Raw genomic sequence first — 27,861 nt, 5'->3', positions numbered from 1 at the left:
CCCCCCCCGCCCTCCTGCTTTCAAGTGGAACTATATAGTTTCCTTGCATTTTTCTTACATCTGTTGTTTCTATGCACTTAGTACGGGAAAGTCAACATTGCAGGAGGTGTTCAGTCTGCCGCCCTGAAACTGGTGCCTTCTCTGGGGTTTCCCGTCCCCTCGCCAGGTCTCTTTCTTCCACCAGAACCCCGCCGCAACTCCAAACACCCGGCCCTGCCACCAGGGGCTCGGGAAGCTGCCACACCGTCTTCTGTGGAAAAGAAACTCAAGAGCTGCTTGGTGTTCTTGTCCATTCGTTTTGCGCCAGTCACCCTCGGATGTAACTTCTGAGTTCCGAAGTCAAGTGCAAAGCCCAGCACGACCCGCCCCTCGAGGAGCCCTTTGCCCCAGTTAGAGCCCAGCATGGATTTTGTGAAAATAGACTTTATTATAATAAAATGTCTTTTTAAACAAACACCCCCACCATTCCACACCCCTGGAGACCAAGGCCGGGGGTGGGGGTTCAGTCGAACGATCTCCCACCACAGTGAAGGAAACATGCAGAGACACTCACCCAGCCGCAGGGTTAGAGGGGGTGGTGAGGGTAAGGGTGGAGAGCTCTCTACCCCATTCTGGACAGGGAATGTATGAAAATAGCTGCATAAATCTGTCCTCTTCCTCAGCCCCCAGACTCCAACAGGGGCCAGAAGAAAATGATGCAAACGAGAAGTTGAATCCAATGAGCAAAATAAGGCAAACCCAACTCCTGCTTTCTGCCCGCTGGCCCCAGGGCCTTTGGGGGTGGGACACACAGGGGCCAGGAGGCCGGGCTGGCAGGGAGGGGTGGAGCACTATGGAGCGGGGTTAGGCCCGCTTTGGCATGGCCTGTCTCCTTCCTGGGCCTGTGCGGTGGAAGCGAGGTGGAGGAGGCTGGACTGAGGCACTGAGTATGTACATATATACAGGGTTCCGCCCGCCTGCCCCATGGGGAGGGGGCTCCAGGGGATCCAGTGCAAACTTGCCTTCAGGGAAAGGAAGACATGTCAGGATAGCCTGCGCCATCGGAGCGGGGAGGATCAAAGAAGGGACTAGCATCGTGTGGCGGGAAAGTAGGCATAGGTGGATGGACGGGGAGTCACAGGTCCTGGCTCTGTGACTGAGGTGCTCAGCAACCTTGACCGAGTGATTTCCTCATTCTGCGGCTCAGTTTCCCCTCCTATAAGAGGAAGGTGCCCCTCCAGAGGATTCATCCTTGAGGACTCATCTAGCTCTGACCTTCAAAGAGTCTCTGATTCCCATCCAAGTGCCACAGTGTTAACTCAGAAGAATGGGCGTCCAAGGCCTTCCCCACCCCGTGACCCCAGGGGCCTCAGGGGGCCGCTTCTGCCTGCAGGATGGGCCACAGCATCACTCCTTCTTCCCAGAGCCCAGTTTCCTTAGGAGCTGCTTTCCCTTGGAGAGGAGACCCCACACCTTCTCGCTTGTGCCCTGTGGCCCCCCCAGTTCAATTGTGGGGAAGCTGCCAGGGCCAGGGGCACAGGACCAGACTCTGGGCAGTAGGGGCCCTTGTGCTGAGCTGGCCCAGTCCTGAAATGTGAGAGAAAAGGGACAAGGTCAGGGCCTGGCTCCCTGCCCCAACCTGACGCCTTCGCCCTACAATCTCAGGTACTTACAGCCCTCCATGTCACAGACCCATGGTCAAGAACCAGAGCCCCACTGCCCCCCCTCACTTCCCCCAACACACAGAGCTCAGAGAGGTGAATGTGTATGATGATGCTGAGGGAACACTAAGCTGGGAGTCAGAGGGACAGACATAGAGTCCAGTTCTGCTTCCAGAACCTGGGCAAGCCGCTCCCCTTCTCTGGGTCTTCCTAAAGGGTACTGGGGCTGACAGAGCTCAGGAGTCCTCGGACCTACCCCTCGGGATGGGTGCCCCCAATTCCCCCATGTCACCCCCTCACAGCAAGGAAGACCAGGACCACTTAGAAGCAGCCACCGCCGCCCCCCTGCCCCACTAGGGAAAGCAGTTCCTGCACCGCCTCACAGACAGAAGCAGCACGCTCAGCCAGTCCAGCAGATGCAGTGCTCCAGTCCCATGAGGAGGAGATTGGGACTCTTCCTTAAATGACCTCTCCGAGGGCTGTGGGGAGCCAGGGCCAGAGCCGCACCACTCAGCCCCACCACTAGCTCTGGAGGCTGCCCTGCTGCCTCTGTCAGCATATGTCCCCTGCTGAACCTCCTCCTAGCTCCACTGGCAACCATGAATGGCTCCCCTTGCCACAGGCCCAGCCAGTGCCATTAGTGGCCTAAAGGCCAGGGATTGGGTGAACAGGAGAGCCACCGGGAAGCCTCCCTACCTCTATTCCCCATTCCCACATCCTTACCTCGACCTCCTGTCCCTGGCACAGCCCAATCAGATCTTGCCCGCCAACGAATTCCCCACCCCTGCCCTCCAGTCCCTTCCTCAATGCCTGCCCCCGACTCACCACCACAGCCTGGCAGTCTCCTGGCCAGAGCCAGCCATAAAGCCCAGACCAGAGGCAGGAGAGCTGGGTGCCCAGCCTAGGACCCCCCAACCCAAGGCCCTGGTGACATGGCAGGGCCTGCCCTCAAAGAGGTTTGCCGGCACCTAGAGGCCAAGGTGTCTACCACTAACCAGCCACGCCTTCCCAGGGCTCCTTCCATAGCATCCCAGGAGGGAGGGGTTGCTGGGGAAACAAACGAAGGGGCCTCTGAGCCCCAGAGATGAATGGTTTGGGGTTATCTATGGATTTCAATCGTTTAAGCCCCCCTTTTATTCTCTCTGGCAGAGAAGATTGAGAATTGGAAGTAAAATCATGCATCTGATCCCCTAACAGGTCATGATGCAGAGGACAAGGGTGGGGAGACTATTATTACTGGTGGAATTACCATATCATCCTTCTGTCACCAATAATAATCACAATATTATAATACCATAGTCATATGGTATCATAATACACAGATGAGTCACAATATGGATGTTACACCACATTCTATAAGCCGCATGAGCTATAGAATATGAGGAGTCAGCTAATATGGGGCATTAGATACTAAAATGACATGTATTCCTATAGCAGCTGGCACTGCCCAAGGTAAAAACAAAAGGAGAGGATGATCCTGCACCCAGATCTGGCTCCACAGCAAGATCTCCCTCCCCCAATCCCTAGGAGAAAGCAGAGAAGCCAGGTCAGCTCCGGTATTCAGGACAAAGGAGTGCTATCTGATTATGGTGACGTAAGGAGTGGGGAGTCACATGAACAGAGGGGGCCAGTCCCCCACTTACATGTTGCTCTCTCTATATATATCTATCTCCATCTAGCACTGGACTCGTCTCCTCCTCACTCTCTGAAGAACAGGGAACAAAGAGAGGAGTTGGGTTATGGACTGACTCACATACTCCCTGCCCAGTCACCAGGTCACTCAGCTCACAGGAACTGGTCCTGCTTTGCACAGCCTTTGCTTCTGTAAATATTGCAGACAGATGCCCAGGGTTTCCCACTGGGGCCAGGACCCATCCCCTCTCCCTGCGCCGTCAGGCTGTTAACTCAGCTGTATTCCACCCACCCCAAGGAGAAGCAAGCTCTAAGAACAAGGACCCAGGAAGCTTGCTGGGCCTTGCTGGGCAACTGGCTTTAAAAGACACCTGGGAGACAGGGTAGGAGGTTCCCTGAAACCCGGGCTATGACTAGTTACAGGTGTGAGGGCTAGAGGGGTCCTTTTTCACAAGGCCCCTCACCAACATCAGCCCGCGGGGCGCGGGTAGCTGGGAGAGATGGGCCTGGGATCAGGGTCACAGCCGTCATTCCTCTGCAGAGAGCGGCACATACTGGGAGGGAGCTGGCCCTGGCAGGGCTCTCCCTCGAAGCCTCACTCTGCACAGTGCTCCCCCAGATTATAGCCAACTGCTCCCCTCCCACAACACTGTCTGAGCCCCCACCACCACTCTGGCAGGGTACAGCCCCAACTCCTGAGCTGGGAGCCCAGCTCTTCACTGACCTGACTCTCGGCCTGGGATGTCCCAGGCTCCCTGTCTGAGCTGCCCGCCTCAGGTCCAGGGCCCTCCAGGAAGTTGGATGGAACCAAGCCCCTCTGTCCATTGAGCTCCCCCTGGGGAAGAGATGCTGATGAGGCTCAGATTAGGAAAGAGGCCTCAGCCCCACCCCCTCAGCCCTGGAGCCCCTGGGGGAACAGCCTGAGGTCAACGTCACTGTCATGGCCTGGTCCATGTCAATGCCTGGTCCATTCCTCCAGGTTTCCTTCAGGAACCCTTGCTCATCCCTGTCCCTGGCTCTGGTAGAGCCCTCCCTGGAAGGGCTGGTGAAGGGGGTATATATAGCAACTCCCCGCCCCCCCCCCCCCATGTTCTCACATAGTAGAAACCATCATCGTCCATGTCACCGAACACAGTAATGATGTCGCCTGCCCGGAAGGGCAGCTCTGCCTGTGGAAAGCCCAAGAGGCCGACGTCAGCCCTGGGGAGGCCCTGCACCACCCCCTTGGCTGGGCTGTCTGTGGGGGTCCTCACCTCCACATCCATGTTGGGGGAGCTCTCCCGAGGGTTGTAGTCAAATGCAGCCACCATGGAACGGGAGGATTTCAAGCTGGCAGAGGAGACCTGCTGGGGGTGGCCTGCAGGAGAAGGGGGAGAGGACTGGGGACTCTCTGGACCCCCTACACCATACCATCCTCCACACTGCTGAGCCCCTATTCACTACCTCTCCACTAGCTGCAGCCCTTGGAGAGAGCCCAGAGGGGCCACCCAACCCCACCTCTCCCCAGTCTCCCCTGCACAGGAATGGCCCCTACCTGCACAAAGTTGGGCAGAGCCTTCTGCCTCAGCTGTGGAGAGAATGTGCAGGTGAGCCCTGCCCCTCACTTCCCTCCTCATCCCAGGCTGGGGGTGGTGCAGGGCAGGCAGGATGCTCGGTCTCACGCAGGGGATACAGGAGAAAAGATGTTCAGGGAACAGAGCCCAGCCCTTTGGATTTGGTAGTAAACTAAGACCCAGAAAAAGGTCAAGGACTTGCTCCAGGCTGCACAGAATTTACAGTCAGGTGCTTTTTGGAGCAGAGGCCCCGGCAAATCACTCCCCGTCCCCATTAAAAGGACACTCCCCGGTGGAGGGAATGGATGTGGATGAAGGTCTTCCCTAATTCCCTTTACCTGCTCAAAACCCCACTCATGTCTCCCCAGAAAGCCAAGCAGTGCTCCCCACCCCCACTCATCCTCACAGGCCCCAAGGGAGAAGGGGGTCTCACCCACCTTTCTTGGAGCGGCGGGGCTTGGGGGGAGGCCCAGCTGTGCGGGCTGTAGAGTACACAAAGGGACCATTCCCTGATCCAGAAAGGAAAATATATGTAAGAGAGAAACTGAGGCAAGGGAAGGGGACAGAATAGTGTCTCTGGAGTCTCCTCTTTGGACTGTGCCAGGGTTCTTGTGCTCAAGTTTCTAAAGGGCTTTCCTCTCCCATCCTAGACCTCAAGGACCCAAACTTCATGGCCCATCCCCTCTGCAACAGACCCCCGTTCCACGTGGCAAGCTAACTGCTGTGGCCACACTGGCCACACTGGTCTCTACAAGGCTCTACAGGTTCTGCTAGACTCCGGATAAATGATGTTCCCTGGACATACAGATGGCTCACGAGGGACTGAGTTGGAGCTGGGGTGGGTGGTGGGAGGTAGGTAAGGGACAGCAGCAGGACATACCTGAGCCTTCAGTGAGAATATCTGGGGACAAATAACCCCGCTGGAGCAGCTGCTGTCTCTCTGTGGGACTGTCCACAGCCACCTCAGCCACCATGTTGCAGGGGATGTAGCCTGTCCGACCCCCACCTTCACCGCGGTAGAAGCCATCGGCATCCTTGTCCCCAAACACCTGAAGGCAAAGACCAGTCATCTCAAGAGGCCAATATGGCTTGCTCCCTGGCTCCAAGGCCCTGAGCCCCACAGCACCACACTCAGAATTGAAGAAGAATGTTCTACCTCCTGTGGGTCGTGAAACAGGAAACAGGGGGAAACAGCCAAGAATAAGGATTCATACAGCATCACTCACCGCCTGCACATCCATCCCCCCAGCCCACTCCAGGCTAGATCTCTGTAACCTCTGAACAGCAGCAAAAAGCCTGGAGTAAATACTTGGAGACTCAGCGAAAACTGTAACGTTACCAGGAGCAGTCGCACTGTGCGGTGTGCCCGGGCCACCAAAGTAACCCACACGCCCTGAACCTAATCCTCAACCATCTCTGGGAGGTGGACATGAACATCAGCCCCATTTTACCAATGAGGAAACTAAGGTCCAAAGCAGCTAGCGCATCTACTCAAGGTTACACAGCTACAAGTGTCAGAGTCAGGACTCTGGCTCTGGAAGCTGCGGTCTCCCCGGTGAAGGCTAGGACACCTCCAGTACAGAAGAGGAGAGAGGGTGGGGGACCTGGACAATCAGTCAGTCACCTTCAGGATCTGGCCCTCCCGGAAGGGGAGCTCCTCTTCCCCAGCGTCAGGGTTGGGTGACATTGACACCGGGTCATAGTCAAACAGAGCCACAAAGGCCCGGACAGGTAGGTCCTGGTAAACCGGCGCTTCTGCCGGGGGGCTCCTCAGAGAGGCTGTGGAAAGAACGATGACAGTAAGGTCTCGCCAAAGGGTTAGGTTAGGAAAGGCCCCTTCGGCCTCACCCAGCCCCCCTCGGGTGCTCACCCAACTCGGTACCGCCCGTCCTGGGGGCCTGGGCCCCTCTCCGCAGGGGGCCCCTCCGCCCAGAGCTGTCCTGCCCTCTGGGCTCCCCAGTCTCTGTTGCCTGCAAAGAGAGCGCAGCAGAGAGCAGAAGTGACACACCAGCCGCTGGTGGGGCATCAGCAGAGGCAGGACCCCACACGCGCTCCCCAGCTCTGCCCCGTCAGCATAAGCAGCACAGCAGAGCCGGGACACAACATTCCTCTCCTGGAGCCTGGGCCCAATCTCTCGGAGACATCAGACACCCCCACGGGGGGAAGAAGGGTGGAAGGGGAGACCCCGGCTCCGGCCACCCTCGTTGGTGAGTGCAGAAGAGGGAGGGTCTCAGAGCTGGCCAAGGAGCATGGGAGAGGAGGGCCTCTTCTCAGCATCAGGGTCGGGTGATGCTGGACATCACCGTCAGTGTCCTGAAAACGTAACTAAGCTAAGCACAGGGCCACCCTGCCCAGAGGCAGGGGGCTGGCTGGCGGCAATTGGCGACTAGCGGTAACAGAATATTGTGCATCCCAGTTCCGACAGGCAGAAGCAGCAAAGCAGTGGAATGCGGGGTGGGAGGAGGCGGGTGAGGGAGCCCAGAGGCCCAGCCCCACCTCTGCGGATGGAGGCGGCAGCGTGGAATGGGAGTGGCTGGTGGGCAGCAAGCAGAGCCACCAGGCGGCAGCAGGCAGGGGGCTGCCAGGGTGGGCAGTGGGCACGGACCCGGGAGGGTGGCTCCTTGGCTCTGCCAGTCGCACCACGGCCTCTCCGCTCTGGCTCCCCCTTCTCCCAGGCCGAAAGGCGTGGGTAGGGGGTGGGGCCCGAATTGGCCTTCAGAGGCCCCCTGGACCTTCCTATGGGGGCCGTGCCCCAGGCCTCCCCATCTCCAGGGTAGCAGGAGCTGGTGATGCTGATGCCACCGCTGCCCGCCTCCTGCTCGTCCTCAGAATCATATTCGATGCTGATTTCCAAGCACTTGGGGGAGAAGCAGCTGGCCAGGCTAGATTCTGGAGCCCGGCCACGGGAGCATCTCCGGGAAGGGGCCGGCCGCCCTCTCCCACCAGCCTCTGGCACACCCTTGGTCCCCTCGCCCACAGGGGGGCTGCCCCTCTCCCGTGTGGGGCCCAGTCGTCCGGAGGCCTGGGGCCCGCCGTTGCTGAGAAGTCGGCTGCAGTGTTCACGGGGATCTGGGGACCGCCTGCGGTTTGGGGGCTTCTCAGGGGAGCCACTTCCTTTCCTCCGGATGCTTCCACCAACTAGTCCGGGTATGTCTTCCAGGCGGTCCCCACCCCTGCAGGGCTCTGGAGACAAGGGACACAGGCCAGGTCCTCGAGGCTGACCACTGTCACAGCCCAGCCCCAGCAATGCAGACTCGGGTGGGCCGGGGTCTCGAGAAGAACAGCCTGCCCCTGGCCTCTCCTCGTCTTCCTCATCCTCCCCCTCATCTTCCTCGTCCTCCTCTTCTTCCTCTTCGGGGATGCTAAAAAGCTTCTTGCTGCAGAACTGCTGGAAAGGCAGCTCCAGGATCTGCTCCAAGATCTCCTCGTCGCTGTCGGTCTCACAGAAGGGGTCAGGCTGGGGCTGGGGCTGGGGGGAAGGGCAGTGGGGAAGAGAGGTCCGTGGGAAGAGGAGACAGCTGTGACCTTTGTCCTCAAATGAGGGGAGGGGTTCCATGCAACCCCACAGCCCTCCCTCAGCTTCCTACAAGAGGAAAGACCAGAGAGGGGGCTGGCCCAAAGCCACACAGCAAGTCCAGAGCACAGCCAGAGGAGGAATTAGAGAACACACCTCAGGAACAGGCTGCACAGATGTTGGGGCCCGAGGGACAGGAGCCGCAGGGAGCAGACCACACCTGTGACAGCAGGGAGGCCTCCCCACCCCTCCCCAGAGGCTCCCAGAAAGGATCTCAGGAGACCAGGGTGCTACATGTGGCAGGCTGGAGCGGGAGAAGGGGCAGAAGAGGGCTCCTCAGCCTCTCCTTTCTTCCCAGGAGGGCAGAATCCTGAGCAACTTCCTATCTACTGCTCAGGACAGGGCCCAGGCCACACACCTAGAATGTTGCTGGCACTCAGTGGCGGTTGGAGCAGCTGCTGACACGAAGGACAGAGACCCGAGAACCAGAGGTCTAGGGCCCACGAGCCCATCCTCACCCCGTTACCTTGGCCCCATTCTCCCCGATGCTGTTGCCAACAACCTGCTTCTGGAAAGAGCAAGTCCTGGAACTCAGGTCCTCTTCCTCCTCCTCCTCCTCCTCCTCCTCCTCCTCTTGGATGTCTGAGAGATCGGAATTGCGGCCATGGTCCACAAGGGAGTTCACCAGACGGACCCCGAGCTCTGCCGTGTCCTCCCTCTGCAAGAGGTGAGACAAAGGAAGACAGAGGAAAGGGTTTGAGGAGGCATAGGGGGCTCCAGAAGGATCAGCCCTAGCTGGAATGACAGGGGTCCCTTGGCAGAGGGAGAGAGAGTCATGTCTCAAATGGGGGGTGTGCACAAGGGTGGGGGTGGGGGGAAGAGGATAGTAGCCAAAAGGAAAAGAGGAATCTGGGAAGACAAAGTGGCAAAGAAGCAGACACGGAGCACACACCAGAACAGAAACTAGATGGAGAGGACACCCAGATTTTGGCTGGCAGAGGCAGGGAGGCAGGCCCCAATTCTCTGGGTGGCCCAGTGTGTCCCCAGCTCCGTACCTCAGTCCTGGGCCTCAGCCCAGACCCTGCCTCTCCTCCGCGGCAGGCCTCAGCACAGGGCACCCGCTGGGCGAGAGCTCCTTGGGTGGAGCAGGGTGCCAGAAGGGCCTCTTCCTGGGCCAGCGGTGAAGCTGCAGGGTCAGGAGCTCTCTCTCCCACAGCTGGCTCGCGGGCCCTCCCGTCCTCTGAGGTGCCCAGCACAGCTGCCCCAGCCTCCTCCTGGAATGGTGGGTACTGAGGAAGGGCCCAAGCCCTCGGCCTCTGTCCCAGCCTCCACCTGTTCCCCCTCTCCCCAGCAGGGTACCTGGGAGCAAGGTGCTGGGGGCTCCTCGGGGGATCCTTTTGCTGCCTCTCTGGGAGGGCTTGCTGGGGGGGCCCCAGGGGGCTCTCGAGTTCCGTGGGGGTCAGGGCGCCGGAGGGGAGAGCCGGGGTCTCCAGGCCCCGGGGAGGCTGGAGCGAGGGGTGGTCTGGCTTCCGAGCCCGGCCGCGGTGAGGGGCAAGAGACCGTGGCTGGTAGGCAGGCCGCCACTAGGGCTGGGGGGACAGGAGCTGGAATGGAGTCAGCTGACTCGCCGTGGGGTGACATGGTGCGCACAGCCACCTCACGGCACACTTGCATCAGCTGCAGCTGGGACAGCTCCACCAGCACGCTGCCTGCCGTGGGTGACGCCACCTCCATGATCTGCAGGTAGAGGGTAGAGGTGGAGGTGGCTGAGTCGAAGACACGATGATGGTTAGCAACGGCAGTCAGCATTATGCCAGGCAGCACACTAAGGCCTTGGCATGTCTTATCTCACTTAATCCTCCTGGCCACAGGGCTTCAGTGGTGGCCTGGTGTTTGAATCACAGTCGTCTGCTCTCAAAGCCCATGCCCTCGACCGATCTGCTTGCCCAAATGGGCACCCAGTGCCCAAATGCCAGCGGCAGGGCATCTCTGTGCCAGGTTGGGGAGATGAGGTCTCTGAGCACGGCAAGGAGAGACCCATATCCCAAGGAGAGACCCAGAGTCCCCAGGCCATACCTTTTGCCCATCAGCATAGATGGCATAGCCCGTGACCCGGACGCCATTGGAAGTGCCAGCAGCATCAATTGTTACTGGGAGCCAGCTGATGATCAAGATTCCAGGGGAGGGTCCCGGCTCAATCTGCACATCCAGGGGGGCATCAGGTGGGCCTGAGGGGGGGACGGTACCAGACCCAGGTATGCAGGACACTCACCTGCAGAGGCACCAGCCTCGTTTCCCACCTCCCTGAAAATGCACTTCCCCTGGTCTGGCCTTCTGAGTATTACGGAGCGTCAAAGCCCAAGCAAGCCTGCATACCTGCTGGGAGTGTGGTGAACTGCAGGGTGGCAGCCCGCTGCTCCGGCCTTTCCCAGCCTGGTTCCCAGGACTCTCGAGGTGGGAGCTGAGCCTCCACTCGGGCCTGATAGAGAGTACCAGGCCGCAGGTGACAGAAGGTGGCCCAGTAGGTGCTGGGGCGGGCAGGGGGGCACTCTTCCCCATTGAGGTAGACGGCATGGGCCAAGTTGCTATTGCCGGGCACCCAGGTGATCTCAGCAGACGTGGCTGTCAGTCGATGGACCCGCAGCTGGCTAGGTACCACCCCGGCCCGGGTACCCACCACCAAGCAACAGCGCAGAGGGTCGGAGCTGCCCTGGCTGGTCAGGGCCTGCACAGAAACACGGAGGGGCCCGGCCCGCAGGTCCAGGTTCTCGAGCACAGCCTTGGGGGGCACCCCCGGCCCCAGGGCCTGACGCAGCTCCCCGTTCACGCAGATATGGTAGCCGCGTAACTCCACTCGCTCAGGAGGCGGCTCCCAGGCCAGCACCACACTGTGGGCCAGCTGCCTGAGGACCACCAGACCCCGTGGGTAAGGCACAGCAGGGGGCCCGCCCAGGCCCTCAGGCTGGGGGCTCAGACTGAGCTCGTCCCCCGCAGCCTCGTCCTCAGGTCTGGGCTGGCTGCGTCCCCCGCTGCTCTGGCCCCCGCTACTGCTGCCACCCCCGCCTGCACTCAGGAAACTGAGTTCGGGGCCTGAGCTGTGGGACAAATCGGCCAGCTCCGGAGGGAGGGAGGTCAGGAGGTCATCGTCGGACACACGCTCTACAAAATTGGAAGGGACCAGGCCCCTTCGGCCATCCATGAGCTCCCCTGGCAGAGGGAGGGCAGGGAAGGGGAAGACAGAGAGGAGGTAGAGAAAAACCAGTCCAATAAATGCATTTTAGCAACGGTTAGTGGGTGATCTTAAGCATTTGATCCAAACCAACATTTATCTGTGAGCACTTTTAAAAGGCAAGAACACTCAACATCTGCAGTAGAGGAGTCATTGCTAATATTCGTAGGTGTAATAACAGCACTGTGGTGATCTAGGACAGCGCTTCTTAAATGTTAATGTGCATATGAATCGCCTCAAGATTTGTTAAAATGCAGATTCTAATTTAGTTAGGTCTGGGTGGGGCTGCGAGTCTGCATTTCTAACAAGCTCCCAGGTGCTAGCACCACAAGGCTCTCCGAGAACCATGTTCTGAGGAGATGCATGCTGAAGAAGGGCTAGGCGAAATGTCATGATGTCTACAACTCTCTTTTACATCACTTTTCATTTTTAACCTACAGATGGAAAAAGCAAATATGGCAGAATGTTAACAACTGTTGAACGTAGGTGGTGAGTATATAGGTATTCGCTGTATTACTCTTTCATTTTTCTGTACATTTGAAAACTTTCAAACTCCAAGGGCCTGAGTAGCAGGGACAGGGGCGCCCTTGAACTTCCCTTTGTGGAAAACAGACATCCTCAAAGGGAGAGGAAAGCACCACCTGATCAGGGTAAGGGAAGGACTCTCTAGCCACAAAAGGCCTAAGTGCCAGAGAACAGATTCCCATATGGTTCTAGAAGGGATGAGGACCCATAGCGAGCCTGTGTCTAGGAACGTGACTGGTGGTCAGTCCAGGCGCTGACCAAAGGTAAGTTCCAGTTCCCCTGAACACATGACAACAGAGGGATGTCAAGGAAGGAAGAAAGTGGGCACACAGCATGCCCTGTCACTGCTAATTTGGGAGAAGGGAAAGGATTCCCAGGGGACAGATGAGCCAATGGCTGCTATACCTTATTAGGAGGAAGGGAAAGCAGAGGCCAGGGTTTAAGAAACAGGGTGCTGAAGAGGAAGACAGGTCTGAGCTGCAGTGGGGGGACTTCCAGCTTCCCCAACACCCTCGCTCTCTGCTTATGCTAGGAGTGGGGGGAAAGCATGGAAACTTGAAGAAACAATAGTGATTTTCAATACGTTAGAGAATATAAGCACTTGTAGTGAATCAAACGGTGACCTCCCAAAAGTATGTCCACATCCTAACCCATGGATCCTGTGAATGTGGCCTTATTTGGAAAAAGCATCTTTGCGGATGTAATGAAGTTAAGGGGCCTGAGATGAGATCATCCCAGATTATATGGATGGGTCCTAAATCAAATGACAAGTGTCCTTATAAGAGTCACACAGGGAGAGACACTGAGAGAAGAGAAGGAGGAGGTAACGTAACTACAGAGGCAGAGACTGCAGTGACGTGGTCACAAGCCAAGAAGCACCTGGAACCACCAGGAGCTGAAAGGGACAGGGAACAGAATCTCCCCTAGGGCCTCCTGAGGGAGTGTGGCCCTCCCGACACCTTGATTTCAAACTTCTGGCCTCCAGAGGTGTCACAGAATACATTTCTATTGGTAATTTGTCATGGGAGCCTGAGAATATTAATGTCAGCACTAACACTTAAGAAGGTAGGAGCCTCCACGCTAAGCACATCTACCGCCCTGATGGGCTGGCGCTAAAGCCCTAGTCAGAGGCAGGCACACATTCCCGAAGCTCGAACCACCGACAGCAGTCCAGGCAGGACCAGACATAGAAGAAGCAGTTGCTTAGCTAAGTGTGATGACGAACATGGCATCCCAGCCCCTGTTGTCTCCATGCCTTTAAACCTATCCCAGATCGTATAGTTCAAATTCTAATCCTTTGTGCTTAGTGAACATTTGTGTTCCTGCTGCCCCCCTCCAAGAAAAGTTGTTGGCTTCTGGGTTTTTGTTTTTGTTTTTTTTTTTTTTCATTTAAAAAGTCGTTTTCTGGGAAATATTTAATCCCACTTTCGGTCACCCATCCCTCTGAGGAGTTTAGCTCTTCCCCCGCAGTTCACGGCAGCTACTCAAAGAACAGATGCAGGGCCCGGGGAAGGCATGCTGAGTGGGCACTGAAGACCTGGCCTTACAAACCCAAAGCTTTGGGTGTTACGGATTCAGATCTAACCTCTTTCCTAAATCCCCGCCCCTGGTTATGGCCCTCACCCTGCCCTGCCTACACCGCAACCCAGTCTCAGCCCAGGGCCATTCTCCCCGCTATCTGGCCAGGGCCAACCTGGGTCTCCCAAGACCATTTCTTTGGCAGGCCCCACCCTATTGCCCAGTCTCAGTAATGGGGCTTCTGTTCAGGTGTCTGAGCTTCCCACAGGCCCTGGAGCACTGCCCTGAAGCCCACGCCCTGCCTGGGCCCTGACACCTGCTGACTACTCACTGACACCCTTTCCTGGGCTCTGGACCCTAGTTCTCCCTCCCCCACGCCCAGCTGGAGTCCAGCTTCAGATCTTTGCTACATGCCCAACTTCAAGGTCACTAGTGTTAAGCACTGCCATGCCCTGTCTGGAAGCACAAAAGCAAATTCAGCCAAAATTCCCCGTGACCCCATTCATCATCTGGACTGTGGTAGGCACTGCCCTGCCCTGCTTGGGGTAGGTCTGCAGTCAGACAGTGGCTCCCTTTACTAGACCCCTTCTGTGTGGGCTGCCAGGTCTCTGTATGCCTTTTGCTGAGTCTGAAACGTCCTGGTGGCCTGAGCATGCCAGGGAGACCGTGTGGGTGGGTGGAGGTCTTTGTGAAGAGGGGCTCAAAAGCAGGGGGATGGACAGAATAACCCTGCCACCTTCCTACCTTCAAAAAAGCCATCCTCGTCCATGTTGCCATAGATGTAGATGTACTCGCCAGCAGTAAGCGGAAGCTCTGCCTCTGGGTTCTCATTGGGGCCCTCGAAGGGGTTGTAGCTGTTGAAGGAGGTGCAGAGGAGGAAGAGGACAGCGACCCACATCTTACCTCCACATCCCGTCTCCTCTCTCCCGCTGTACTAGGCCTTTATGGAGACTTGGTTGTTCACCGTCAGCCAAGTAGAGCGCTAACTGTGCCCACCTGGCCCAACTGGGCAAAGAGGACGTGTCCAACTGGGATCCCTGAACGACGCCCGCCACCTCCAGAAGCCTCTATCTTCACCCAGCCCCTCCTCCCATACACCCCAAACGCTAGGAAAATGGGGGGCCGAGGGGAGGGTCCCACCTATAGCGTGCTAGGAACACCTGGATCCTGGCTCCTCCGCGGCTGCCCTCCGGTGCTGCTGGGAGCAGGGAGACACTGTCTGCCTCCAGCTCCTCCACCTCACTGGCTGTGTCCACCTGCAGGCAAACAGAAAGGGCCAGTCCTCTCCAGGCTCAAGGGCCAACGGCAAAGCAGACAGGTTTCCAGAATGAGCCAGAGGACCTACTACTTTGAGAAGGGAAAGACAGCACATGCTGGACAAGGCCAGCAGCAATGAGCCTCCGTGTTTTCTAAAGCAGCACCCAAGCCAGCAGATCCTGGCAGAGCCAAGCTGCCCTGGCAAAGGGGAGAGAGTATAACCTGGATCTCTCCTGAGCCCTGGCCTCTACTGTACCATCCCAGTAAATATGACCACGTTCCCCACTGAAGAGGAAGCCAACCACTCTGATGCACAGTGGGTGTCCAACGGCAGTTTGTCTCTTTAAGGGGAAAACACGGCAAAGCACTCCGACTGTGAAGAGCTGGAAGTCAGGAGGCAGAAGGTCCTGAGAAGCCCCCGGAAGGGGGGCACCCAGGGGGCAGACAGCGCAGCCCCTCCACGGCACGGCCAAAGCCCGCACCATCGTTCCATCCCACAAGGGGGCAGCAGAGGTTGGGGCTGTGTTCCACCGCTTTCCCCAGCCGGGTTGGCAGGGCTGCTCCTGCCTTGCCCCCTCGGATTTCTGAGGTTTAGGAAGAAGTAGAGAGAGGGACAAGGTGATCAAGCACTTGGTAATAATAATAGCGGCCACACGTTAAGCACCTACTGCGCGTCCTGCAGTAGTGCTCTTCCTTTTATCTTTTCATGTAACCCTCACGACATTTCAAGGCAGGTCCAATTAGCTCCAAAATCCAGACAAGGAAGCCAAAGCCCAGAAAGAGTCAGACACTTGCCTAAAACAGAGCTGGGATCTGAATCCCAGAACCCGTGTTCTTTCTCACACAACCATCTGCTTCTGCTACAGACACTCACATGACAGTCTCATTATATGGATCCTGGCGCCCAAGCGTCTCCCTCCATCCGGCTCAGGACTCCAGGGCCTCTGTGAGCCCCAGAGGGGTGGGGCTGGGCGGCCCAGAGTAGGGCCGGCAGGTGAGCCCTGGAGAGCAGGGCAGCCTCCACCCGAGCTCCTGGCCCATAAAGAGGAATCTGCAGGCCCTTCTCTCCCAGGGCCTGGCTCCACTTCCCAACTTGGGCCCCCACAAGGCCCAGCAGCCACCCAACCCCTGGGGACCCCAGAGGAGAATAGGGCCAACCTCAGGCCCCTCCCCAGCACTGACCTCGGGTGTGGGGCATGACTTGGGGCTGTTGTGGACGGATTCAGAGCGAGAGGAGTTGGAGAGGGACTCTGCCTTCTTGGCCGTCCTTCGAGGGACCCCGACAACGGTTGCAGGGGCAGGCTCAGAAGACTTTGGGGTGCAGCGCCCAGGAGAGCCCGGAGGGAGGTCAAGATCTAAAGAGAAGATGGCACATGGGATCTGTGACCTGAGGAGGGACTAGGGAGCAAGGGCGGGGGTGGCTGCTTGGATATGGGGTCAGGCCCTCCATAGCCATGTTTCCTTACAAGAGGGAAATATTTGAGGAAAACTTACTAAGTAGAGGTGGAAGTGATTTACATACATTATTTCGCATGATCCTCAGAGCAGGTCAATGAAGTGCACTGAATTATTCCCATCTTACAGCTTAGGAAACCAGAGCTCACGGGTTTAGCAGCACACTCAAAATCACATGGGCTGTTAAGTGAGAGGGGCTGGAGATTCCAGATCTGACTGATGCCCAGCCCAGCTCTTTACAAACCCTTACTGCCGGCTGCTGATTCCTAGTGCCCAATTCCCAGCCATAACCACAGAGGTCTTGCTGAAGGAGGGGAACAGTGGTTGAGATGCCTGGCCAGACTCCAGGAGAGCCACTCTTGTGATCTCATTTCTCCCCCATCAGAGCCTTATTCCAGCCTGGCCCTAACTTGCCGTGTGACTTTGGGTGAGTTGTGCGCTTTCTCTGACCCTGAAGTCTCTGCTCTATACAAAAGCATTCCAGACAAAATGTCACTGGGGTCCACTTACCTTTGGGGCCAGACCCACGGCAGGGGTGGGGGGTAGAGCAGCAGCAGGGGGGTGGTGGGTGGTCCCCAAGGGTACTGTAGCCCAAGGCAGAGGTGAGTAGATCCAAGGGGCCAGGGTGCAGGCGGAAGGCCTGGAGCTCCTGTGCCAGGAGGCTGAAGCGCTCTGTTTGGCTGCGGCACTGCTCTTCCAGCTCTCGAACCCGGACCTGGGCCAAGACCTCCCATAAGCCACCAGGCCCAGCAAAGCTGCCCAGTCCATCCTGAGCCCCCACACCAGGCTTCAGCTTCCACCCACCCAGCCCTAAGCCTGGGCACCAGCCCTCACCTGGCTGCCCCACTGCCTTAACAGTGTCTGAGCTGGGGGTGAAACACCAGAGCTGTGGGCGGCCTTCACTCCCAACCCTCCCCCAGAAGGGCTAAACCCACCCCCCACTCAGCACACCCTCACACCCCAGGCAGTGGCACTCGCTCCTTCCTGTTGCTCCCGGGCCAAAAGGAATGGCTCCCACTCCCAGCTCCACTGCCAGTATCTCCTCAGGAGTTTCTTTGGCTCTGCTGCTTGTCACCCTCTCAGTCAGTGACCCAAATCCCCACCCTCAAGAGAGATCCTGCACAGGAGCTAGGGACATCTTTGTGGCAGGAAGGAGCCAATTCTCAAGAATTTTTCTCAAGTATCAGAAAAGTCCCAACATTTGGGACTCTCTCCTGGCCAATATCAAGAGGGTCACGGGTTAGACTGGTGAGGAACTTCCTCATGGTCCGAGCGGCTATGTTTTAGAGGAGGGTCAGCCCCGCATCTGCCAGGCACTGTGGCAGCTCTGGGCCGAGGAGGTGGCCCACACGTCCCGCAAGAATGCCAGTCCTTCTACAGGTTCTCGGGTCTGCTACACCCTCCTCTGTTCCACATGAGAGCTGGGACCACTGGGCCCTGAGGCAGGAGACCCAGCTCAGGCAGCCTGGACAGGTGCATGGGAGCGGACAACCCAGGGAGGTGGGGGGTCAGGAGGCTGTACCTGCATGGAATCCAGGGTCGACTGTGGCAGGAAAGGAAAGCAAAGAGGACAGGTTAGAACCCTTCACCCTGCGGGTCACTGCGCAGAGAGGGAGAGAGGGAGCAAGGGCCCAAGTGGACACCACCTGGTCGGCTCCCTGGACTGACTGAGCAGTTCCTAAATGGAAGGGTATTTCAGGTGAAGGCAGACTCTGGGGGTGGGGGGTAGTGGGGGCTGATGCCACCAGACCCGGGAGCCCCTGCCCAGCTGTGCCCCTGCCTAAGAAGTAGGCCACTAGTGGAAGGGATTCCCGAGGCTCTGGAGCACCTAAGGGCCCTTCCTTAACCCCACACCCTCCACACCCACACAGTCCATTCCAGCCCTCTCTGAACGTCCCTGCCTTCTCCCCAAACTGGTGTTGCTGGTGGCCACTTCCAAGGACCCTACCTCCAGCAGCTGCACAGCCCCTTCATGTTCCCTCTTGGCTTCTGCCTGGGCCTACAGGTAGGAGGAGGCAAAAGTTGGAGAGGAAAGGTGAGTAACAGGGGAGGAGAGAGAGGGAGATGGATGGGAGGGGGGAGCCGTAAGGGCAAAGCGAGGGAAGAAAAGGAAAGGGGAGCTGGGAAGGGGGAGGCTGAGGGCTCCTCCCTCCCAGATTCCCACCCCAGAACCATACCTTAGGTCAGAAGGTAACGGTGTCAAGGAGAGGCACGTCTGATACTGTTTCTCTCTTTCTGGGACATCCACCCTCTGGGTTTCCCTCCTACCTCTTGGGACGCTCCTTCTCAGCCTCCTTCACCTGCTCCCTTTCTTTTGCCCCCTTTGAGTGTTAGGGTGCTACAGGGCACAGGGATGGGCACAGGGCACTTCACACTCTTCGCTCTCCCAAGGAGTCCCATCTAGTCACACGACTGGACACACTGATGACTCCGAACCCTATCTCCACGACCAACTTCCCCATGACTCCAAACCCATAGATCCAACTGTCTTTGAAGTGTCCACTTGTATGTTTAACACATAACCCAAACTTAGCCAAGACAGGACTCAGAACTCAGGACTCCCTAACTCTCACACCTGTTGCTCCTTCATCCATCACCTCCTAGAGAGTGAAGAGCCCCACACTCCATTAGGGTTTACTCAGCAAATGGCTAAAAGAAGCAGGAGCTCAACTAGAATCCTATGGAGTTTTGTCAATTCCATCTCTAAAATATACTTCAAATCCTTCCACTTGTTTCCACCTGCATCGCCTGCACCCTCATCCAGACGGCCGTCATCTCCCGCCTGAACTGCAGCAGCCCCAACACCTGACCACCTGCCTCCTCACCCACTCCCCCAATCCACCCTCCGCAGTGCTGCTCATGTGATCTTCTAAAATGATTAATCAGATCATGCTACTCCCCTGCTTCTTGGGACCTGCCAACAGTTTCCAACCCCTCAGAGAACAAAATACCCACTCTTCTTTAAGGCCCGACAAGATCTGGCTCTTGCCTATTCCTGCTGTTCTAACCTATTATAATCTAGCCAACTGGTCTGGACCCCCGTGCTCTTTCCTGCCACAGGGCATTTGTGCTTCGATTCTCCTACCTGGAGTGCTCTTCAGCCGGCTCCTTCACACCCTTAACGTATTAGAGGCCTTCCCTGCCCACCTCTCTAAAGTGGCCCCTGGCCCCACCCTAGTCACTCCGTCACACCACCCTGCTCACTTCCCCCCACCAGGGCCCGTCAGTGACTGGGGTTGCCTCACTTGCATATCTGCTTATTTGCTGGTTGGCCTGGGACCTGATCTTTCCCCACCGCTGTCCCCAGTGCCTAGCACAAAGCCTAGCACTCAGTGGGTGCTCAGTAAATGCTCACTGGATGAGCAGCTGACTGAGGAGTCCAGCAGCCTACCACCCTTCCCTCACCCCTGCCCCCACCTGCTGCAGCCTCCGGACCTCCTCCTGCTTCTCCTGCAGGCTGATCCGAGCCTGCTCATGCTCCACCTCGAGCTGCTGCCTCCTCTGGGCCACCTCCCGCATGTGCTAAAACACAAGACCTTGGGTCAAGGCCAGAGCCCGGCTCCACCATTTCTGTAGATCTAAGATGTGGGAGCTCTGGACACCATGTGTTCCAGATGCCTTCTGTTAAGAAGGAAACCGAGGCCAGAGAAGGGCAAGGCTGGTGGTGCCAGGACTGGGGCTCAGACCCCAGTGCCCCACATAGGGCACGTTCTACCGTCCCACTTTCTCCTTGCATCAGGGACCAAGACCCTCCCCCCCACCTATGCAATCTCCTCACCTTCAGCACCTGCTCCAGGCTCTCCAGCTTGCTCTGCAGGCCCTGGCTCTTGCGAAGGGCCGAGTCCCTCTCCTGTGTCACCCCCAGGAGCTGGCCCCTCAGCTCTGCATTCTCCCACTCCACCTGGAGAGGGGGGAGTGGCAGGGAGCTGGGTGTGTGAGCCTTGTCCCAGCAGCTCCCTCACCAGGGGGAATAGTACCCTTCATACTCTGGCCCAGTTCAGGGGGCACAGAAGACAGCCCCCTGCCCAGGGACCAGGGCCCCAGCGAAGCCCAGCCCCACAGCCCGTGGGCAGAACCGCTACCTGCTCTTTTTCCGTGGCTCTCCCACTGAGCCGAGAATTCTCCTCCACGAGGCGGGCATTCTCATTCTGGGCTTCTCTCAGCTGAAGTTCCTGAGAGACCAGGGGAGCTCTGGGCGGGGGTCTGGCACCTACACCCCTCCTCTCCCCACACAGAGGACCCTGCCCTCCCAGACAAGGTCTTCCTCCCCCACCTGGACCCTGCGCCAAACAGGACAGGAGAGCCCCGAAGGACAAGAAGGGTGAAAGCAGAGCTGAGAGGGAGCCCACCACCTGGCTGGCCTCGGGGAGGCCCTCGGGAGCTCACCAGCTCCTCACATCGCCTCTGCTTTTTCCGGGCTTCCTGCTCCAGGCTCTCGCATTTCTTTCGCTTCTTGCTGAGCTCTGACTCCTGTGGGGTCGGAACCAAGGGCTCCTCATGTGAGAAGGCAGACCTGCCCACAACTGGTCGCCTCCAGCCCTTGACCTGGGACTTACCAGCTGCTGCACCCTCTGCTGTTTCTCTGGCTCCCCTAGGCCCGTGGGTGGGTTTTCCACATCCTCTTGGGGCCTGGCCTGCAAACGCAGGGGGCAGTGGGGAGGCTGGCACCCAAGAACAGGGCCTCAGGGCAGCCTGCCCCTCTGCCCAGGCTGTCTGTGGCAGGCTCCCATGCCATCTCACGGTCAGCAAAGAGATCCCTGCCCAGGAATGGGGGCTGTAGGGAAGGGGGTGCTGCCTGCCCATGCCTCCAGCTGATGTGGGAGTGCAGAGGCTGTGCCCCTGTGTCCTCCAGACATACTGCTTTGAGATCCTGAGACCCATGTGTGCCCTGGGAGATGGGTCCCTTATCCAGGCCAAAGCTTTCCCTTTTTAGCTTCCAACAGCAGCCCTGCTCTGCACTCAATAACTGTCCTGGGTGTCCTTCAGTGACTGGCAGAGAACTAGGAGGCTGCCTGAGCCCCCCAGGGATGCGGTGCTCCCAGAGCTAGGAATTCTGGATCATCCGAACCTGGGCTTTGCCTAGAGCAGTGCAAGCCTGGCCAGACCCTCCTCCTAGCTTCCCCCAAGCCCACCCTGTCGCGCTTCAGATTTATCTGTGCAAACTCTAGGGGAGGACAGGCCTTGATGGGAGCCGCATCTCCCTCCCTGGGCCAAGCAGAGGGGCAAAATCTGAGCAAGAAGGACCCCCACCCCCACCCCGCACCGAGGCCTCGGTCCCTATGGAATCCACCTTCTCCCACCCCTGTTTCCAGAACGAGGTGAACCTAGGTGCCGACCCAGTAGAGAGGATGGAGAGGAGGAGCCAGACCTATAACTTCTGGGGGTCCGGAGTGGGCTCCCAAGCCCTCGCGACAGAGGCCGCCTACGCCCAGCACCCAGCGAAGATCGCTCGTACCTGGAGCCGAGGGGGACGCACCGCCACCCCCGGGGAGCCGGGGCCGGGCCTGGAGGACCAGGCGGGAGCTGAAGGGGGCGTCCCCGCGCTTTGGCGGCGGCGGCGGCGGCGGGAGGCGGCGGCGCGGGCTGGGCCCCGGGCGGCTGCCAGGGCAACCGCGGATTTGCGGCCGGGCCGTACCACTGGCGGCGCGGCAGGGGCGACGGGGCGGGCCCCGTGGGGCGCAGGCCTGCGGAGGGCGGACCCCGAGTCGCCCGGGTCCGGCTCAGCGCAGGTACGGGCGACCCTGCCCCCTGGGGTCGGGAAAGCTCCCCAGCCCTTGGAGCGCGCACGCCACCACCGAGTCCTCGGGGCTCCGAGCGCTGTGCAGGGAGAGATACCAGAGCCTCCCCCACCCCCATCTCCGGACGCCCACACACCTGCCCTGGCGCCAGAGCTCACCTCTCCCGGGGCGCCGGGGGCGGGCGCCCCTGCTCTGGCCGGGGCAGCGGGGCCCGGGGGCCGGGGCGGCGGGGGTGGCTCCTGCTGGTTGCGCAGGGCGATCTGCCTCTGCAGCCGCAGCACCTCCCGCTGGGACTCGCGGAGCAGCCGGTCGAAGTCCCTCACGTGGAGCCACTGGGGGCCCTCCTGGTTGGGGGACACGGAGAGGAGTCAGGCCTAACCCTCGCCCGCCCCCCACCATCCCCGGCGGAGCCCGCGCTCCTCGGTGCCGGAGCGGCTCCGATGCGCGGGAACGTGCACAGCCTCCCATGCATACATGCCTGGCCATAGGTGCACGCGTGCACAGCCACATGCTTCCGCGAGCCCGTGTGCAGACCGTCAGAGTAACTCATTTACTGGGCACTCACGGTGTGCCCGGCACTGTGCTAAAATGCCTTGTGAACATCGCTCCACACAAGTGTGAGGTATGCGTGGATTCGTACAGCCAAACCCGCTGGCATACAGCCTGAAGCCTGGAGCACAGAAATTCCCAGGTCTGGGATTCATAGCTCCACCCCCTTCAGTTTAGGCTCCTTCTCCCCGCTCCCACCTGGGCCGTTGCCAGGGGAACCTACTCCCCAGCAGCTTCTACCTTCCCGCTTCATTTGCATCTCATCAACATCTCGTCCACATCCCACCAGTCAGGCAGGTGGCCCTGCGGAGGGCTGAACTGGAAGGGGTGACCAGGGCCTCCTCGCACCTTGCCAACCAGGGTGAGCCTGGCCTGCAGCTCCCTGCACTCCCGCTGCAAGGCAGCAATCTGCTTGTCCTTCGCCAGCAGGGCGCTGGCTGTCTCACTGAGGTCCCGGGCTCGCTGATGGGCCAGGGCCTTCCGGCACAACTCCAAGCTGGCCCCAGGACGGGGCACAGGGGCACTCACCTGGCCAGAGGAGGAGTAAGGCCAACGGTCATCTGAGGGCTGGGGCACTTCTCCCCACTCCTCAGCTCCGCCCAATGGAGGGATTCGGATGAAAACCTAGAAGTTGGCCTCCTGCTTCTACCCTGTATCTGGGGCTTTAGGGGACCACTAGCCTCACTTGACCCCATCCCAGCAATTCTCAGACAGGACTGGAAGGGTTAACTCCACATCCTAGTTTAAGCCCAAAGGCTGCTGCTAATTGAGGGCTGCCACTGTCATGGGTCTTCATCCCTGCCCCCACCAGCCCTTCACCCAAAGATGAGCTCAGCGGGAGGCTGCAGCCAGCACCAGCACGTGGTAATCCAGAAACCTGCTCCCCGCCTGTTCAGGAACTCCCAACCCTTCCCTCCCTCCTGTAACTCCAGAAACCTTCAGCCTCCTAGCCCAGCCAGCATTTGCCCTTTCTACACCGTGGCCCCTGCGTTCCCGCTTTCCTGGGTGCCAGGAGTCCATGACTCCCGAACCCCACTCCCTCAGGCCCAGCCTGGCTCCCCTCTCCCTGGTCACCCAGCCTCCATCCAGCAGCCTCCAATCCTCACCACCTTCAGGTTAGTCTCCTGCAGCTTCCGGGCCCTCTCCTCCAGACGCTTGGCAATGACCGCCAGCTCGGCATTCTTCCGCTTCAGCCTCCGCACCTTCTCCTCTGTCTCAGGGAAGCTGCTCTTCCTCTGACAAGGGGTCAGCCAGAATTGGGGTGTGCGGAGAGCACCCCACAAACCCAATCCTAACTGTCCAGGACTTGAATTGGAGCCCTGGGCTCACAGTGGAGTCCTTGGGTACGCTAAGTGGGGGTTCACCCTCTCTGCATCTTGGGATCATATCACCTCCATGCAGCCCCCACTCGGAGGGATGCTTTATGGGATGAGGAGGGCACTGAGGCAGAGGGCTGGGGTGTCTGAATCTGCCTTCTCCCAGCCCCAACCAGGACCCAGGACTCTCTTTCCAAGCCTCACCAGCATCTGATTTTCCTCCTTAAGGATGGCACAGCGCTGCTGCAGCTCCCCCAGGGCCCTCAGCAGCTCCGGATTGGGCCTGTCCCCAAAGCCCATGCTCAGCTTGCCCTGGCATGGGAAAGGACAGGACACGGCACCTCAGAAACACACCCTGCCTAGTCAAAGCCCTCCTAAGGAAGCATCCTGCCCCCCAATGGTCTAAGGAGACATGGAGACGAGAAGGTTCTCCCCCATGTCCTAGGCCTTCAGAGGGGAGCATGGGAGGCCTAGAAGGGGCCCCCACCGGCCTCCCCTAGCCCTGAGACCCTCTCTGCTAGTCCCCAGTTCTTTCCATCTCTGCCCATTTCTCCCTGGGAAATGCCAGATCAAGCTCCCAGCCCCACCCCTCCAGGCTCCTTCTGGCTGCTCTGGCCCCTTGCTTCCCCCAAAGCCCTGGTCCCTCCATCTTCTATAGGAGGCTGCTCACACCTACCCCAAACCTTGTCCTTCCTGGCTCAACCCAGCACTGAGCCCCCTCCCTTGAATCTGCTTCCTCTGGTCTCTGATTCCACCATACACCCCCACCACCCCCACCTCCCCCAGGATCCTCCAGCCCCCAAGGACAGAGACTCTCAGAGGAGGAGACACAGACAGACAGACTGTTAAAGAAAGACTCACGGAGGGAAGGGGCAGGGGCAGGGCCAGATGTAGACAGACAGGCAGAGAGTCAGAAGGACAGACATATGGCAAAAAATGGAGCCACTGAGATTCCTGCCCAGAGAAGGGATGACACACAGTCACAGAGAAGGACCCACAGACAGAGACAGGCCAGGAGAGGAGGAGTGGGCAGCGGGGTTACATATCGTGCCCAGGCTGGAGGGCGCCAGTAGAGGCCCCAGCTTGGAGACCCCAGCCCTCCCCAGCTCCCTTACCTTAGGGAGAGCCTCCACCTCCTCGTCCTCCAGCCTCGGGCAGCTGGGTCTGGAGCTTGCTGCTTGGTGCCCCAGGCTGCTCAGCCCGGTTTTGGTTCCTTCAGGGTCAATGCCCCCCATAGCCCCGGGGCTCTGGGCTCCCTCAGGCTCCGGCTCGGAGCTCTCCCCGGGCCTCAGCTCTCCAACCTGCCCAGCTGCCGGAATCTCAGCAATGCTTGGGGCTGCGCCTCCGGGTTCGCTCCCCTGGCCTGGAGTCCAGTTCTGCCAGGCGGGCAGGGCCCACGGCTCCATGGCTCTGGGGTCCCCCAGCTGTGGGAGAGGTGTCAGTTGCTCCATGATACTGCCAAGGGGCCCCAGGACCCAGGCCGGGGGACATCACCCAGCCAAATGGAGGGGCTGGCGAGGGTCATGCCAGGCCAGACCCTTTCCTCTCTGAGCTCTTGGCTTCACCGAGGCTCCATCCGAGGTTGGCTGTTCTTCCTCACCCACAAAGGAGGCTGCAGGAGTCCGAGCTTCCAGAGCTGAAGCTAGGGGTATGCGAGCTATGTTTGCTCGTGGCTATGTGTGTGCGCGGGTGTGTGGAGGAGCGAGGGTGTCCCCGTGGGGGCAGGGAGGATGTGCAGAGGCCACCAACAGCAGCGCCTGGCTGAGGGTTTGCGTGTGTCTCCAGCCCTGTCTGTTCAGGTCAGCGCTGTCTTGTGTGTGTTTGGAGGACAGGTGCCCCCACTCGTGTGTGCTGGGGGTAGTGGCTCTGTGTGTCACCGTCTGCCTGTTTCGGAGTTACCAGTTGTTTCTGTATGTGTGTGGGTGTCTGGATTGCAGGGCTGTGGCAGTGTGTGATGCTGTCACTGGTTGTGTCTGAGCAGCTCAGTGTTGTGCAGCCGTGTGCATCGGTGTCATTGTGTGTCCGTCAGCGTCTGTGAGTCTGGCTATCCATCACGACCCTCAGCCTGGCTAGGGTGTGCGGGAGCTGCTGGGGGTGATCCTCGACCGTCCGCTGTGGTCCTTTATCTCCTGCCCCTCTCTCTGCTGCTGCTCTCCTGCTTGCTGGGCAGTCGGCTGGTCCTAAGGAGGCCTGGGTCGGTGGGCTGCTTGCCTCATAGTCTCTGTCCCTCCTGGCCTCAGCTCTGGGGACTGCAAGGGTCCCCTACAGTCCCGGAGCCCCGAGATGGTGGGCGCAGAGGAGGGCTGAGCCTCAGAATGGGGGTGATGAGCAGGGGAGAGCCAGCCCTCCCCTCCCCCTCCCTGTCTTCTCCCGCCCACCAATAGGAAGTCGGCTGCTGGTTTCCATGGTGATGGCGCTGGACTGGTGGGCTGGACCAGCAGGCAGGGTCGGGACAGAGGGAAGAGCAGGTTCCTCACGGGATCCCAGCCCAGTACCCGCTACATGTGGCCTCCCGCCCCTCTTCCCCACACGCCCCTACGCCTTCCTTGTACTGAGGCGAGGGGGCTGCAGATGGTGCTCCCTACATCGGCCCCAGCCCAAGACCAGTAGAGACAGAGACAGGAGGCGGTATGACAGATAGACAGAGCCAGCCATGAAGAGGGGCAGGTAGAGAAAAAATGGGATTTGAGATGAAACAAAGAGAGAGAGAGAGAGACAGAGAAATCAAAAGAATGAAAACAGGAAGATAGAAGCAGAGACAGTGATAGAAACTGACTGAGAGAATTGCTTCAGCTTCCTCCTGGCAGATTTCATTTCGGGGGCAATCTGGCCTTCTTGCGCCAACAGGGGGGACAACACAGGCTGTTGGGCTGGCTTTGCCCCAAACGGCAAGGAAGTTCATCTTCCGTCTAACCTTAGGCCTTTGTGCTATGGGAAAATGGCTTTGGGGGACAAGGACATGGGAACTCTCCTACCCACAAGTCAACTTGTATGTGGGGGCGGGGGCCTAGATGGGGTCCCCAGAGACAGGGGTGTTGGGAGGGGCCTCAGAGAGGCAGCCCCTTTCCCCTCTGAACGTGGGACTCAGTCCAACCGCACACAAGCCAGTCTCTGCCGAGGTTGGGGGCCCTCGTGTGGCACCCTTGGGGAATAGCGGCAACAGCACTGAACCACAGGGCCCCTGCGTGTGGGCTCCACCCAGGCTGACGGAACAGCCGAGGAGTTCATGGGGATGAGGTGACATCCTCACTTCCCTAAAGTAGTGTGTAGATCAGCATGTGCACCACTACACGCATGTCGCTGGTGTTTATGTCAGGGGACATATGCATGCCATTATTTGCAGGTATGCGTATAGAATAGGCATATATTTATGTCAGTGTGTGTGGGAGGGGGCCGTTGTATTAGTTTATGTGTGTACACAGAAGCATGTATGTGTGTATGCGTGCTCTTATGTTTCTGTGGGTCTCATTGGGTATATATGCGTGCATGTTTCTACGTGTGTGCCATTGCATACATGTCTGCTCGCCACAGGGCGTGCTATTCTGTGTATTTGAGGGAGGACTTCGAGTGTAGAAATTACAACACGTATGTCACAATACATGTATATGCGTGCCGTTACATGACATTACACAACACATAATGACACACTCTCATATAGTCATGTAAGTATATGTAACGACAATGACATGGCTTTATTTAGATCTGTGTATCTAGATATACGGGCCACCATGTATCTATTGTATATTTATAATCACGTATGAATGTGTCAGTATAAGTGAGTGTGTATGGAGCAAATGTGTTTGTTACATGAATATCACTATGTGTTTGTCTGCTCTTCTATGCGTAGCACACATCGTACGTGTTTATATCATTGCATGTGTGTATACTATTGAATATGTATGTGTCCTGAGTGTGACTATATCTGTGGGTCATTA

General features: G+C 58.6%; 1 protein-coding gene and 1 long non-coding RNA gene across 2 annotated transcripts; one reads left to right on the top strand and one right to left on the bottom strand.

Annotated features, from left to right (window-relative positions):
• Positions 1-302: 302 nt before the first annotated feature.
• On the bottom strand, positions 303-26,260 carry TSPOAP1 (TSPO associated protein 1). Its single transcript, XM_042914934.1, has 31 exons — positions 25,042-26,260; positions 24,131-24,238; positions 23,720-23,845; positions 22,959-23,138; positions 22,220-22,405; positions 20,880-20,957; positions 20,710-20,793; positions 20,406-20,495; positions 20,102-20,224; positions 19,741-19,845; positions 18,272-18,322; positions 17,846-17,866; positions 16,834-17,038; positions 16,051-16,223; positions 14,752-14,867; positions 14,356-14,465; positions 10,716-11,546; positions 10,416-10,567; positions 9,699-10,076; positions 9,395-9,613; positions 8,866-9,057; positions 7,431-8,294; positions 6,696-6,795; positions 6,450-6,604; positions 5,706-5,874; positions 5,263-5,334; positions 4,807-4,839; positions 4,526-4,629; positions 4,370-4,441; positions 3,997-4,107; positions 303-1,566 (listed from the first exon to the last, which is right to left on the bottom strand). Exons 1-31 carry the CDS (start codon positions 25,375-25,377, stop codon positions 1,387-1,389), a joined length of 5,724 nt encoding a protein of 1,907 aa, XP_042770868.1. The 5' UTR covers positions 25,378-26,260; the 3' UTR covers positions 303-1,386.
• Positions 3,057-6,284, top strand: LOC122206101. The gene is made up of 4 exons (XR_006196365.1): positions 3,057-3,186; positions 3,320-3,464; positions 4,727-4,858; positions 5,476-6,284. It is a non-coding gene; the product is annotated as an uncharacterized LOC122206101 (long non-coding RNA).
• Positions 26,261-27,861: the final 1,601 nt, after the last annotated feature.

Source organism: Panthera leo, chromosome E1, assembly GCF_018350215.1.
Source record: "Panthera leo isolate Ple1 chromosome E1, P.leo_Ple1_pat1.1, whole genome shotgun sequence".
NCBI lineage: Eukaryota > Metazoa > Chordata > Mammalia > Carnivora > Felidae > Panthera > Panthera leo.
This window is presented reverse-complemented; position numbering and strand designations above follow the sequence as displayed.

What these genes read in the sequence shown, in the direction of transcription:
- TSPOAP1 (XM_042914934.1), bottom strand. Translation starts at nt 25,377, where the DNA reads ATGGAGCAACTGACACCTCTCCCACAGCTGGGGGACCCCAGAGCCATG. An exon ending in CGAGGATGGCTTTTTTGAAG is followed by an intron (nt 11,547 to 14,355) that starts GTAGGAAGGTGG and finishes TCCCTCTGCCAG; the next exon opens with GGGAGCTCATGGATGGCCGA. An exon ending in GACGGGCGGTACCGAGTTGG is followed by an intron (nt 6,605 to 6,695) that starts GTGAGCACCCGA and finishes TTCTTTCCACAG; the next exon opens with CCTCTCTGAGGAGCCCCCCG.